At 33.2% G+C, this 15,482-nt stretch overlaps 2 protein-coding genes, 1 long non-coding RNA gene and 1 pseudogene across 5 annotated transcripts; 1 reads left to right on the top strand and 3 right to left on the bottom strand.

The window, feature by feature from the left end:
* Positions 1-66: 66 nt before the first annotated feature.
* LOC125584217 lies at positions 67-5,666 on the bottom strand (annotated as a pseudogene).
* Positions 4,275-5,506, bottom strand: LOC106351068 (probable long-chain-alcohol O-fatty-acyltransferase 4). The gene has a single exon (XM_013790887.3). It carries the CDS (start codon positions 5,430-5,432, stop codon positions 4,425-4,427), a length of 1,008 nt encoding a protein of 335 aa, XP_013646341.2. The 5' UTR covers positions 5,433-5,506; the 3' UTR covers positions 4,275-4,424.
* A 1,441-nt stretch (positions 5,667-7,107) lies between the features above and the next one.
* LOC111211572 lies at positions 7,108-9,790 on the top strand. Of its 3 annotated transcripts, XR_007321193.1 has the most exons (6): positions 7,119-7,605; positions 7,700-7,811; positions 7,901-7,985; positions 8,073-8,174; positions 8,263-8,474; positions 8,792-9,790. It is a non-coding gene; the product is annotated as an uncharacterized LOC111211572 (long non-coding RNA). The 3 variants fall into 3 exon arrangements; XR_007321192.1 differs by lacking the exon at positions 8,792-9,790 and having other exon boundaries at positions 7,108-7,624; positions 8,263-8,725; XR_007321191.1 differs by lacking the exon at positions 8,792-9,790 and having other exon boundaries at positions 7,129-7,605; positions 8,263-8,725.
* A 2,674-nt stretch (positions 9,791-12,464) lies between these two features.
* Positions 12,465-13,662, bottom strand: LOC111211571 (probable long-chain-alcohol O-fatty-acyltransferase 2). Its single transcript, XM_022712757.2, has one exon. It carries the CDS (start codon positions 13,139-13,141, stop codon positions 12,473-12,475), a length of 669 nt encoding a protein of 222 aa, XP_022568478.2. The 5' UTR covers positions 13,142-13,662; the 3' UTR covers positions 12,465-12,472.
* Positions 13,663-15,482: the final 1,820 nt, after the last annotated feature.

Here is a 15,482-nt window from a genome sequence, read left to right as displayed (position 1 = left end):
CACTAGATTTTGCTTGGATTTTCAAATCCATTAAAATTATAGAACCAATAACATCCTCTTAAATAATTTCAACAATTAAGAAGCCTTTGTAATGATTTAAGATGAAAATTTGTAATTATTTAAGTGTATCATTGCAATCAATGTATTAAAAACAAGACTGGTAATTAAACTGGAAAAGTTTTGCGCCATGGGTCAACCACAATTCAACTTGATTCAATTGTGTTCAACCAAAAATTGAGTTAATAATAGAATAAACATATAATTAAATCTTAACATTTTGTTAGTTATCTTCGGTAAATTTTACAAACATAGTTAAGATTTTTATTTAAAAATTTAATGGAAATAATTATGAAATAAAATTTAAATATAAACCAAATGAATATTAAATATAAAATTAACATTTGATTTCAAATACAAAATCAATATTTTTATCTTTAAATATTTATCACAGTGAGTTATGAAAAATTAAAACAAATTGAATATATGTAATAGAAATATAAAAGGTTTTATTTGTAATAGTTATAATAGCTTAAAAGAAAAAAACAATTAAAATTGATTTTTGATTATAAATTATAAATAAACCCAGTCTTTTCCACCTGACGCGGATGTGTTTTGGTTCACAGTTTAACCCAATTTGACCGCCAGTTCGATTAGAATTTAAAACACTAATTGCAATTTTTAGATAAATATTTGCAATGGTTTAAATGTTACATTGCAGTCAACATCAAAACACAGTAAAAAAGTGAGTATATTACTCCAAATGATTATAATATGTAGAGAACACACATAAAAGTGCAAATTTTAATTGTAACTATTTCCTATTATCCTTATTAATATTAAGGGCAAATCTTTGATGTTTCATTCTGTAAATAGATTTGTGTAGTCTATCTTTGAAAAATGTTATGAAAAAATTTATAACATGGTTAATTTTTTTTTTGTTGAAAAAAACATGGTTAATTTTAAACATTGTACTAGAAAGAATTTTATTTTTCCTTATTATACGATTATGTATTTTGTAATACATTAATTTTAGCCTAAATCAGATATCATTTAAAAATTGAAAATGTCATTTTTGTATATTATCATTTTCATGCTAAATATTTATATAATTATCATAATAAATTATATTAAAAATTGATATTATTCCCCCGCGGTACGCGAGGTCTGAATCCTAGTATTTTCGAAAATATGTTTTTTTTGTCTAAAGAAAAAAAAATGTGTTTATTGAGAGACTCGCCTCATTGGGGGCGTAAACAGCTAAATACATAAATATTTGTCATTAGATATTATTTAGGAATGTGAATATGTTTCCCGGTTCGGCACTGTTTCCCGGTTTGGCACTGTTTCCTGGGGTTTTAGTGGCCTTCATCGTCTCCGGACTGTACCACAATAAACACATTTTTTTGTTTATGATTATAAACATATCTACATATTCACATGTTTATAAATTTTATAAATTTTATGTTTATAAATTTGTAGATATGTTTATAATCATAAATTTATAAACATAAAATTTATAAACGTAAACAGCTAAATACATAAACACCTGATAAAATATTATTTAGGAATGTGAATATGTAGAACTCGAATACATTTATATATTTATAATCATGATAAATTTTACTTGATTAAATACATAAAACCGTTAAAATTAGATATATCAGATTTTATATTGCAAAGAAATTTTTGTCATTTTAACATTTTGCTGGAAACACATGTGACCACTAGTTTTTTTGAAGAAAAATAAGCAGAATCAGAATCCTGACTCAAACACCGTTAAAAGATTTAACGCTCGTCAAAAATATCCCCAACAAAGTTATAAACTTCTGTTTAATAAAATCAACAAACAAAACTTCCTCATATTTGTATCTCTCCAAAACGCCGCTCCTTACAAGCTGAGGTGCAAATAACCAAACACCGGTCGCAAACACAAACCCCACTGTGAGCAGCCGCGATACCGCCGGAGTCAACTGCCACCGCTGCGTCACCGTCGTCTTTTTCTTCAATGCTATTTCTGCCGCAGTGAAAACTCCTTGTAAAACGAAGTACCAAGTAACTTCCCATGTTGGCACCTCACGAGTTAAATAGTAAAAGAGCAGTTCATGATACAGTCCGGAGACGATGAAGGCCGCTAAAACACCAGGAAACAGTCCCCAACCGGAACTCATTCTTCGTTCAGAGACTCGCCTCATTGGGGCGTAAACAGCTGCCCGGAGAATCGCAGGAACCATGAGATTCCACCGGCGTCCCCAGAAATCTTGTAGAGATGTGGCTAAGTATGGTTTATTGGACTGTGGCTCGAGGTTACAGCCAAGAAAGATAACAACCGCAATTTTGAAGAATGATGCAACAATGTCAATCTCCAAGTAGAGTTGCACAAAATAGAGAGCCAAAAGCAGAGTCGGAGACATATTATTTCTGTAGCCATACAAATGTAGTAACACACCAACGATGGCAACTTTAGTGGCGACATCCCTTTTAGGAAAATGGTTTTGAGAATTAGGGTTTTCTTGGGCTTTGATTGGGAAGAAAGTAAAGCAGAAAAATCTGCCGAGAGTTGTAGGAAGTGGGATTGGAGGACCTTTATCGAAGGAGAAGAGGATAAGTTTTGAATTAGCAAGCAATGTGAGGGAAAAGACAAATGCGCAGAGGAGAAAGACAGAGGAATAACAAGAAACAGAACAAGAACCGGAAAGATAGAGAGTAAACGAGAAACACCAGCTCTGATTCTTGTTGCTATGTAATAACAATAAGATATAGAGATTATTCCATAAACCCATACTTTGATGAAGCTTGTGAGGTCTTCCTCCATCTCTTAGATCTTTTCTTCCTTTTTTTTCTTTTTGCAGTGTGAGTTATTGAAATCACCGAGGTTTTAACCTAGTGTTGCGTGCATACGAAGTTATCGGAATGGATTAAACAATAACCCAGAATTAGGGCATGTGTTTTACAGCTAAACCGTGGAAGATAATTCGGAAAACAGATCAGCTTTTGCCCTAGTTCTACGTTCTGCCTTCTTCTGAGGTTGTTTACTTTGTGCATGTCACATGCGCGATATATATCAGTCATTATTCGTCTTTTCTACTCCATTGGCATTGACCTACGATAATAATTCTTATCGACTTTATAAATTTGACCTTTAAAAAGAGAAAGTGGGCTACTATTTCAATAAGTTACATTTAAAAAAAAAAAATCTTGAGAGCCTGTGGAATCTCTATAGTATAGGTTACGTCTCGATTGGAACCGATCATTGATGGTGTTGTATATAAAGTATATGGGATTAGCTAGTTCAGAATACATACCGACAACATATGATGGATAAGTGCGTGATAATGTAGTATAGACTACTAAACATGACAAAATATCATTATGTAGCTGGACAAAATATCATGGACTATATAGTGTGGACAACATATTGTGGAATTCTTATTATTTTTTGAATTTTAGTATTGTGAATTTTTCAAAAAAAAAAAAATTAATATTGTGGAATTATTGAAAGCCAACTAAAGCCAAAAATAAAATTGATGATCTTGTTTGTACAATGTTACAATAGGACTGAAAGAAACTAACCATCTCGCTTTCAACCATGGTCTTATGATTCTTAGGATCTACTACTCAGAAAACAAACTGCTTTAGTGTAGGATCTTAATTTGCTGATGGTGAGACTCGATCAGAGACATCGCCTTGGACCTAAATATTTGCAGCTAGCCGTCAATGCTCCAAAATTTGCTCACACCAAACCAGTCACCAAGAAGGTTTTATGAACTGCATGCACAGATGATAAGGCAAGTTTTAGTTATAGCTTCAGACCGGGCGAACTTATTAGCAAAAAAAGATAGTACCAGAACAGTTATTTTCACCCGTATAAATCAGACACGGTCAAATAGAGGTGTTCCCCAGAAAAACGTTTCGTCTAAACAAAGCTTAGTCTAGTTAAGCGGGAAGCTGACAAAAAAAAAACCTTTGCTACAATTGTTTGTCTTTCTAAGATCGATTACTAAAGACCCTTTTTCATGCGGTGCCAAAAGCTTATCATCTAAATTTATTTGAATTGTCTTTAAGTTGATGATGTTGCCGTGCATAATCAGGAAAGATAACAACCATCTCTCTATATAGCTTATTGAGTTTTATGAATCTTTGTATATATTTTCTTTTTGTGCGTTCTCCTTTCACAATCCTAGAATGTAATTAGAGTCTAAAGTTTAGAAAATGTAGTTGGTAGTTGGTTTTAAAATCCGTGGGAAAATTATAATGAAATTTGAAAAAGACAATAATAATTTGGTAACCGGGTAGGTGACACCACGATTTGACATTTACCAAACCCGATAATCACAGAATCTCTGTTTCTATTGAAATTCAGCAAAAGTGATAATTTTAGCTACAGAAAACATCAGCCCAAGATTTTGGCAAATTCACCAAAAATACTAAAAACAATTTTGCTTGATGAAGTCAATGGACAAAAAGACTTCGTGAGAGAGTCTCTCGATCATTCCACTCCTTAAAAGAGGAGGAAAAAACAACCAACCACCTGTCACAACCACAAACCCCACCGTGAGCAGTCGTGATACCATCATACTCATATCCCACCGATTCAACAAGCTTGTCCTCTTCGCCGCTACTTCCGCGGCAGTGCAAACTCCATGTAATATAAAGAACAATGTGACTTCTCCGGTAGGCGGTTCACGTGTAAAATAGAAGAAGATCAGCTCGTGAACTACACCAGAGACGTGGAACGTGGCCAAAACTCCCAAGAACTTGGCTTGCTCGGACTTCATTTTCCGTTCGGTGATGCGTCGCACCGGAACGTAGACGGCCTGTCGGAGGATAGCGGGGACCATGAGGTTCCACCGGCGACCCCAGAAGTCTTGAAGAGAGGTGGCTAAGTATGGTTCGTTGAATTGCGGCTCGAGATCGCACCCAAGTGCCATAATAAGCAAAACTTTCAAGGGAGCTAAAAGAATCTCAAACTCCAAGTATATATGAAGAGAATAGAGAACCAATAGCACATTTGAAGACATATGCTGTTTATAATCATACAGTTTTAACAACACACTAAAGATAGCAACTCTAATAGCAAAAACCCATTTGGGCAAGTGAATTTGATGTTTAGCGTTTTGTTGAAGCTTGATGGGGAAGCAAGTGAAGCAGATGAACTGAGAGATATTAGGAGGGACAGGGTAAAGGGGACCGTTATCGAAGGAGAAGAGGATGAGCTTGAAATTGGCCAGCCATGTGAGGGAAAACGCAGTGGACCCTATGAAGTGAAGAGAAGAGAAACACATAGGAAGGAAAATAAACTGAACACAAACGGGAAGAATGAAGAGTAATCGAAAAACTCCAGGTTTTATCCTGGTTGATAAGTAGTAACAGTAAGATATGGAGATTATAGCTGAAACCCAAACCTTCATGAAGATCTTGAGTTCTTCCTCCATCTCTCTAGTCTATCTTCTTTCTGTTTTCCTGTCAGAGAAGTTTTGGCTTTATTTGCATACTTAAAATAATCGGGTGAATGAAAAGGGCAATTTGATATTAGGGGTGGACACTTTACCCGATATCCGAAGCTGCACCCGAACCCGATCCGAAAAATCTGAACCGAAATCCGAACGGAAGTAGCAAAATATCCGAACGGGTATTGAATTAGGAGAGACTGAATATCATATATCCGAACCCGAATGGGTAATATCCAAACCCGAATGGATATCCGAAGATAACCGAACATATGTATAATTAACTATATATTTCTAGTTTACATGCATCTCTCATTTTAGATAAAATGTTTATATTGATACTACACATACTTTAAGTTCATATGATATATATAGAATTACGGAGAAAATGATTTGCTACTCACTTAAAATGCATGTCAAACTTTTTATTTCAAGAATTAATAAAAAGTTACATCGAAAATTTAAAAACAATAACCAAATTAATATTTTTTTAGTTTCAAAATGTTATATCCAAATCTATTAAAAATAAAAAAATTAGTTAAGTGAAAGTTATATTTTTAAATACAAGAAATTTGAGAAATGAAAAATTTAAACTTTTTTCAAAATCTAAATATCCGAACCGATCCGAAATAACCGAACCCGAACTAAAAATACCCGAATCCGACCCGAAGTACAGAAATACCCGAACGGGTTCTATACATGTATACCGAAATATCCGAAAATCCGAAATACTCGACCCGAACCCGAACGGGACCCGAACGCCCACCCCTAGGACATATCGTTAGTAAACCAGTTCTCTATTTTTTTAATTAAAGGGCTTATTTGCCAAATAACCAAAAAAATTGGGTAATTAGATTTTTAGCGAAAATTTAAAGAGAGATAAGAAGAGAAATTAGGAGAGAGGAAGTGTTTTTGGTTAGATAATGAATTTATGGTTTTTATGTATATAGTGGCAAATTTCAGTAAATTAAAAGCCTAATTCATTCTTTAAAAAAAAAAAACGTATTTAGGATTTAGCTTTATAGTTTAGAATTATTATTTTGAGTAGTTTTTATATACGGGTTTAGGTTTCACATTTTATGGTTTAAAAAAAAACAAAACTAAAACATTTGGGTCACAGGTTACGTATAGTCATTAGAACAAAGAGTAATCGAAAACACACAAAATTTGGTTCTTGGTGACAAGTAGTAGTAGTAGTATCTCTTTTTTTTTCTTTTTTTTGAGAAAAGGGCCTATAGTATCTCTTTTTGCGTTCTTGCAAACACTAAGGTTTCAAGCTTACGGGTTGATTGTATAACAAGCATAAAATGAAATGAATTGGACAAGAACCAAGCAGAGAATTAGAACATTCGGTAAGTGAACCAGTTTTTAGGATTACTATCCTAAGGATACTTCCTATGTGCATCTCATTTGCGTATTTTCAATCATTGAGGTGCCTCTAAGGCCCACGTGGGGTCGAAAATATATATAATCACATGATTAATTACAACTAGATGATGTAACACTTCCACGATTTGACATCTACTAACCCCCACTGATGACTAATCACTGATTTGGAAATTTCTTAATTAAAAGCACCTCCATTGGAGGTATTGCTAGGATATCTAACCACTTAAAAACAAATCGGAGAGAACAACAATATGTTCTCATGTGAGAGCTTTTGATAACCTCACTAGAATTCCCCTTCAACTTGTCATTGTGTTACTAGCTTATGTGTTTAATTAAAATTTAATCATTTATATAAAATTTATTAAAATACTAATATTATGTTTCAAGAATCTCATTTTGAGAACTTTACTAATGGCAGAAACCATACATGAATTCATTTGGATTTGATATTCCCTATGTTTAGGTTTTGAATTAAGTTTATCTCTCAGCAATGATTTTGTTTTCTTTTTCACTGTTAGAGCATATTATCGGAGTTGCTTATGAGGATTGCTTAAATTAATTATGATTTAAAAAAAAAAGAAAATTACATTTTAATAGAAGAAACGTCGCTTAATCAAGGGAAGCAAGAGACGTCGCCGCTTATGGGACACGCGTCAAAGTCTCCTCCTCTCTCTCATCTCTCCTCTCCTTCTTCGCCTGTGTGAAGTCTAAAGAAGAAGACCGACGGTTCACGAATCCTGATCCTTCGACCTCGTATCATCAATCCTCAGTTTCGTTTTACTATCTCTGTACTGAGTTGATTTCGTCTCTCCCTCCTCTGTAATTCTCAGATTTTGAATGATGAATTTGATTATCTTCTGCAGCGATTGATGCCAAGACCTCTGAGTTTGCATCTGGGTTTCTGGGCTTAAGCTCTCTCTCTCTCTCTGGGTTACATCAACAGAGTTTTTTCATAGAAATGTTGCTTCTTCCCAGGTTGGTTTCTGGGTTTGAGCTTTCAATTATCAATCTTTAGTTTCATTATTCAAAGTGTTGTTTTATTCTCACCAAACGCTATTGTTCAGGGTTTTGTTCTTCTGGTTGAACACTATGAAGAAAGTTGAAATTTTTTTGATCTGTCTCTGCTCAAAAACTGCATTATTTCTGGTGGTAAGTCCAAAGCTCTAATCTTTTTCGATCATTAAAACGTTTCTAAGCTTCTTCTAAAGTTTACTTATTTATTTGATTCGTGTGAAGTCTGCTGATCCACAAACATGTCCTGCGGAGTCGGGAGCGAATTAAGTGTAGCGGTTCTGGTGATTGGGAAGGAGAGTTCTTCCATGAGATCCCTCACATTAAGTATGAGGAAAGCAGTGAAACTATAGAGTAAATACTAGTTTATTTGCATGTGTAGTAGATTGATTTGGTTGTTAACCACTTGTTACAGGGACTTAAGAGCAGTAACCCACTTGCTTACAAACGCAGAAGAGGAGATTCTTGGCAGTAACCCACTTGCTTACAAGTGGTATAACCCACTTGGTTCATCTCTTCTTCTTCTTTGGTGATGTTTATAGTGTGTCAATGCTACTTGTAGCTTCTCCATTCCCATTTTTAATGCAAGACGTGGCTCACCTCTCAACTTGACTTGAAAGGTTAAAGGTTTGTTATTTATCTTTGATATGCTCTCTTGCCTGTGAGGATCATTTTTGTCTCCATTTCATTCTTATACTTGTCTGTGAATCTGTTTTCTTTTTCTCTTAGAGAAAGATCCTAGGAAAAAATGTTTTCTATTCCTCTTAGAGAAAGAGCATGTTGATGTGCTGCTAAACACTGATGCATTTGTGTATATTGCTCACTTTGAGATATGCTTTGTTTATCAACTTTATATAAAAATACCTTCATGTGTTCAATGGTATGCTTTTGAGTTGTGCAACAAAAACATTTCTTTTTGAGTCACGTTTGGCTTCATTGTCTAGGATACATCTAAGTGAGGATGATAGGTCTACGTTTGATCGTCCTAACCTTCTTTTACCGAAGGAACCAGTAGATTCCAGAAAACTTCAAGAAGAAACATGTAGATGGAACATAGTTCCAAGTGTTCACCATAGTATGTATATATTGCCATATTAACAAGTCATTTGGTTGGACGTGACGAAGACATCAACTGAGTTCGGATGATTCTTTTAAAATTTTATCGTTTTTTTTTTTCTAATCTTTGTTTTTAAGTTTTTATTTAAATCTATGTTTAAAGTTTATCTTTTATAATGTTTTATTTAATAAATAAATTTTATTTTTAATTAAACAATGTTAATATTTTTTTAAGAACCCTTAAATAAGAGACTTCTATTGGAGCACAAAAATTATGGTATCTCTTAGGTAGGTCTCTTAGATAACTTTTAAGACTTAAAAGTATTACAAAAAAATTAAGAGATCCTAAATGGGTCTTTGGGATAATGATGCTCTTAGGCAACTACATATCATTCAGTTGATAATGGTTAAAATTATTAGATTATCTAGTAGTAGGTATCTAAAGATTACAAGTTCAAGTTTTGTTGGGAGCGGTTCTATTCTCTAAAGATGTGTGCATTTAAAATAGTTTGAGTTTCACCCTAGGAAAATGTACGGGTCTACTACAGGTTGAGAACCTTGTTATTAAAAAAAATTCAAAGAAACAAGAAAGAGTTGCATCTGTACCTGTGACCAAATGTTTTTTTACTTATTTTGGTTCGGCTGTATATTAAAATGATCGGATGTATGCACTTTATGAATAGGAAACTGGGGAAACTTGATTTGGCAGCTACACACATTGTTAAGTAGATTTGAACATCATAAACTTGTTATTGCATGCAACATTATATGGGAAGTCATCTGTAATATGATTCAACCCATGATGAGACATATATCATCAACCTACGAGACAACCAGATGGTTTTAGTTTCTTGATATGTATTTTAATAAAACTTTATCTTATCGGAGTCCAAACTTGTAACGCATGACAAAGTTCGTTGCTCCAGCTTCGTCCTGTATCTACTTCCCAAGTGTGTGGCCTAAATTTTAACGATAAGGAGAACAAGAAACGCTTCCTCAAATTACGAACGTTACATTAAGATGCGAAACAAATTGCTTTGACAACGTCAATAACAAACAAACATTCGCTTATCAGTCTCTTACGCACATTATATCTCAGTAGTTGAGGGGCAAACAACCAAACAGACGTAACGACATAACCCACTCCCTGAGAGCTCGACGAAACATAAACGCCACACACCTAAGACTTGAAAAGCAACTCCATGCAACACATGGAAACAACAACTTCCCATTCCTTTATAATATAAAAACCAGCTATACCCGGAACAAAACCGCCAAATCAAACGTTAAACTCCATTAACACACGAAACAAGTGACTTTCCCAAGTTGTGAAATTTGGATAAGTACCGCTTCATTCAGAACTCCAAAGTCTTAATCACACAAATTTTCACAACCAAGAAAGAGAGTAAACCACCAAAACAAGACACATCATCAACTCAAATACACAATACACAATCAAGACAAGAAATGGAATAAAACAATGAAAAAACAAGAATTCAACCAAGAACCAATCAAACATGAACAAATCAATTTATTTGAAAAACCAATCAACAAGAAATCCAGAAAATCATATCAATCACACTTGAAAAACAAGAGAATACTTGAATCAAAACAAGGAAATCAATGAAAAAACACATAAAGAGATGATAAATGAGACTGAGATCAACACAGGATGAAATTTCTCAATCTTACACACAAATATTCAAGAAACCTTCATCAACAATTGGTTAACAGAACACTTTACAAACTCATATACAAACTCACTCACCAAACCAAATCATCAATCTCATCAACACTAAATTACACATCACAAAACATCAAAACGCAAATATCAATCACAAATCTCTAAAACACAAACACAAAACTCATCAAGCCATTAAAAGTTACACAATCAATCTCAACAATCAATCTACAACACAAATTCATAAGAAATCACAAATCAACTCACATTCACAAGAAAAACAACCACACACAACAAACAACATCAAAAAACAAATATCAGTGAATCATCAAACAGTGAAACAATTGAATTTTTTGGGTTTTTCAAACAGGAATCACAAAACACAAATATCAAACAAACAGATTAACACAACAAAGATTTTTTTCAATAACACACTCTCGCACACACATTGTCATCGCAATTGGTTTTTTTTTTTCGGACCACACAAAATCAATCAATCAAACTCAAAACATATAAAAAAAGTTACACAAAATCATGACAAAACTCATATTAAATCAAACATTGACAAAAATCCCCAAAAACTGGATACAACATCATCAATCATTGTAAGAACATTCCACACTAAAAAACTGTCAACAACATCCATGGGAACATCATCACAAAAATACACTAACACATATAGAATAAACAAACAAAATCACAAAACAACATCACATGTTCAAATCAAGTACATTAAATCAACATCAACACATATAACAAAACCCAAAAAACTAACACTTGATCAACAATCAAAAACAAAAATATCACGTTCAAACAAAATCAAATCATCAACATCAAAATCAAAAACAAAAAAAACCATCAACAAAAAAAACAAATCAAACAAAACAAACAAAAAAATGTAAAAAACAACATCCAATCATAAAACGTATCATAATAAACACAAAAAAAAAAAACGAAAAAACAACAATTTAATTTTTAAAAATTTTAACAAATAATTAAAATTACTTTAACATCATGATCACAACAATTATCAACACAATAATTTTAACAACAAAACAAAATAAACAAACACAAAAATAAGATCCACATATCAAACACAAAAAAATGACATCACATATACATCAAAGATAATTAAAATCACAATAACCACAACAAAAGCAAAACATCATACATCAATTCAACAAAAAATCAAACACAAAATCATGTATCCACAACATTCACAATTTAAAATTACAATCAACAATCATCACACAACATATCAACACAAACATCATCATCAAACAAAATCACAACAAACAACCAACCAAATCACACCACAAACATCAAATCAAAAAAAATCATACAAATCATCAAAAAAATGTGAAAATTAAACTCAATCACATTAAAACACAAACGCATCTCACAATCAAACATATACAATCAAACAACCCACATAAATCATCACACATACAAACCAAACAAGAATTCATCCTCATCAAATGATCACACAAAAACAACACAACAATGAACAACACACAACAACAATCAATCAAAATCAAACCATCAATCGTCAATCACTCATCACATCACAAAACTAACAAACTAACATCAACACAATCAATCAGTCAACAAATAACATCTCACCTCAAAGACAATAACAAACACAATGCATAAAAAACAATCAAAATCATCATTCACTCAACCACATCATGTCACAAAAGCACAAAAATAACAACCTGAAACATCAAATCACAACACAAAAATCATCACATCATCCACACAATCACACATGCATCAACCCAAAGACAATAAACTGCGTGGGACAAACGTGTTCCAATATTTCGCGAAAAATACGCGTTTTGACCGAACAATGAGTAAAAACTTAACCAACATTCCGCGTTTTGACCGATTACTGCGCGGTAAATCGCTGAACCGGGATGTGAATAGTTGGACGTAGAACGGATGGGACCATGCGGTTCCATCTACGACTCCAGAAGTCTTGAAAAGAAGTAGCCAAGTAAGGCTCATTAAAAACCGGTTCGATTTCACAACCAAGAAGTGTAGAGAGTAAACCACCCACTAAGACTAAGATAAATTCTAACTCAATGTAGACATGGATGGTAAAGATAGACAAGAAAGCCAACCGAGGTAAAGTGTTATGATAATTTTTACCGTAGAGATGTAATAAGGAGGAAAAGAGTATAACTTTGAACGCAAGAACCCATTTAGGTTTATTGTAGATTCGGTTTGAAGAAGGGTTTTGTTTGGTTTTGATGGGGAAACAAGTAAAGCAGAGGAAACGGGAGAAAATTGAAGGAAGTGGGCTTAAAGGTTCTTGATCAAAAGCGAAGAGAAGGAGCTTGAAATTTGCTAGCCATGTAAGGAAAAAAGCTGAGATGGCACAGAAGTGGAGGGATGAAAAGAAGAGAGGGATGAGAAGAAAGATGATGAAGATGGGAAGAAGAGAAAGGAGACGAACAAAACCTTTGGGAATTTTTGAAGAGATGTAGTAACAGTAAGATATGGAGATTAAGACAGAGATACAAACCTTGACTAAGTTTCTCAACTCTTCTTCCATTTCCTCTCTGTTTATCTCTCTCACTCTCTTCTTGGTTCTGTGAGTTGCTAATTGTTCGCAGCATGCAGCTTATAAAACAATATCTACAAGAAAGGAAAAAATGTCAAAATCCACATATTGTAGATAAGTTTCATATTTTATCAAGTTGCTTCAGTTTTATTTTGGATGTTATTAAAAATAATCTCAATTTCTGTAAATAATAATAATCAAGCTAATGATTTTAAGAAGTTGCAAGGAGTGAACTACACAACGTGTCTCGCGCTTTTTAAATACATTTCACACATTGAAGTAATTTCTAAATTTGGTTGCTTTGCTAAAGGCAGGATTATCGGGGGAGGGGGAGGAGTTTTTAGTGGGTTTTTATGGGGAGGGAGGGTCACAAAAAGAAAAAAACGGGTTGCAGAAAAGGCAGAATAAGGATCGCTGTTGGCTGTTTTTTTGCACTGTTCGCAGGCTCCACTGACACGTGGCGACTCGCGATTGGTTGGTTTTTTTTTTATTCAGACAAAAAAAATAAAATTAAAATTAAAATTAAAATATTAAAAAACCCATTTGGGTTTCAGCGTTAATCATGGTCTAAGTATCCTTTATATATTAAAGGAGAAACATTGTAATAAATGCGTTCACACTAAACTGGATACATATCACGTGTAGAAACATTGTAATAAATGCATTCACACTAAAATGGACACATGTCACATGTAGAGAGGTTTTCAGCCAAACTCTACATAAATATGTTCGCGCTATGTATTTTATATGTTTTTAATATAAAACTCACATGCATGGTTTTTCTGTACGTTAATTTTACTGTTTACAAATCGAGTTGGACAAATTATTCATAAATTTTGATTCGATTTGTTATCCATTTTGATTCGAACTGAAAAATCTGGATATACGTTACTCTACGAAGCAAATCAAATACTAAAATGCAATATCCGTAAAAAAAAAAAGCAAATCACAAATATCAATATTTATAGGAACAAATATCCAATTTGATCCGTTATATGCATATATATACATATATTTAAAAAATTAGACTTAAGTTATATATTGTAATTTTTATATATTTTTTTAAAAAAAATTGTTTTTAAATAATTTCATTTTAAGAATTTTATTTTTCATGTATATATTATTTTGAAAAAAAATGTCATTTAATATTAATTAACAATATCTTTATATATTTATCAACCATTTTTATATACTTTTACATACACATACATGCGCACATTACGTGAGCATCTTATAACTAAGTATTTACCACAACTGAAATATCTAATTTTTTTTGAAGTTAAAATATTATTTTTCTTAATGCTTCCAAATTGTAGTAAAATGATTTGTCTTAATAATTTTCTTTTCTTTTTTAACTATTATCCGTTTAGAAACTATAATATGAAACCATTGATTCAACATCACGACTATCTAAGATTCATAACATGAAAACAAACAAATAATAGTAATTTTTGATTATCACATGAAAAAAAAAACTAAAAACATCACACATTTTAACCGAACAAACCAAATAACTATTGATTTAAAATAATAGTTATATTTTAGGAGATTAAAAACCAAAAAACAACCTAAAACTGAACCGATATCCAGATTAAACAGTTTAATGATAAAAAAAATAACGAAACTAATAATCACATTCCGCGCAGGGCGCGGGTTGTTACCTAGTTGGTTGTTATACCCAAAACAAAAATCATGAAGAAGAGATGAACAGCTTGTCTTTGGCAAAGTCAATAACCAACAAACATTCACTAATTGCTCTGACATGGACATGAACGCCAGTCACGTTACCAAACGCTAGACCCGAAACAGGCCGGTGCGGTGGTCTCCACCATATATTATCTTCACCAATCACCACTATCTATATGTGGTGTTCGAAACACCGTGCAAGAAAGACAAGTAAACAAATGTCCTCCCAAGTTGGAGGCAAAGTAGATCAACTCGTGCATTAAACCAGAGACAATGAAAGAGGCCATGATCCCGACTAAAATAGCCTGTGACTGGACCATGAAAGCGTGTGGCGAAACGCTGCACCGGAATGTGAACGGTGAGCGTAGGACAGCTGAAACCATGAGGTTCCATCTACGAATTTGGAAGAGCCGCACTGAATTCGTTTTGAACGAGCTGTCATCCCTAAAGAAATAACATTAACAATCGATTTGGGGAAGGGATTTCGAGTATGATTACATGGGAGAAGGACTTACCGATCTATGGAGGACTGTATTTTGAGTATAAACTGAAAATTTAAGTTTTATAAATATCAATAATGCAAATTACATCTTGGAACTCAACATATTGCTGGTATTATATCTCATTTCAGTTGAAAAGTATAAGA

Source organism: Brassica napus, chromosome C3 (genome assembly GCF_020379485.1).
Source record: "Brassica napus cultivar Da-Ae chromosome C3, Da-Ae, whole genome shotgun sequence".
In the NCBI taxonomy this organism is placed as follows: Eukaryota; Viridiplantae; Streptophyta; class Magnoliopsida; order Brassicales; family Brassicaceae; genus Brassica; species Brassica napus.
Note: the sequence above shows the minus strand (reverse complement) of the source record. Positions and strands in the feature narration are given on the sequence as shown.

What these genes read in the sequence shown, in the direction of transcription:
- LOC106351068 (XM_013790887.3), bottom strand. Translation starts at nt 5,432, where the DNA reads ATGGAGGAAGAACTCAAGATCTTCATGAAGGTTTGGGTTTCAGCTATA.
- LOC111211571 (XM_022712757.2), bottom strand. Translation starts at nt 13,141, where the DNA reads ATGGAAGAAGAGTTGAGAAACTTAGTCAAGGTTTGTATCTCTGTCTTA.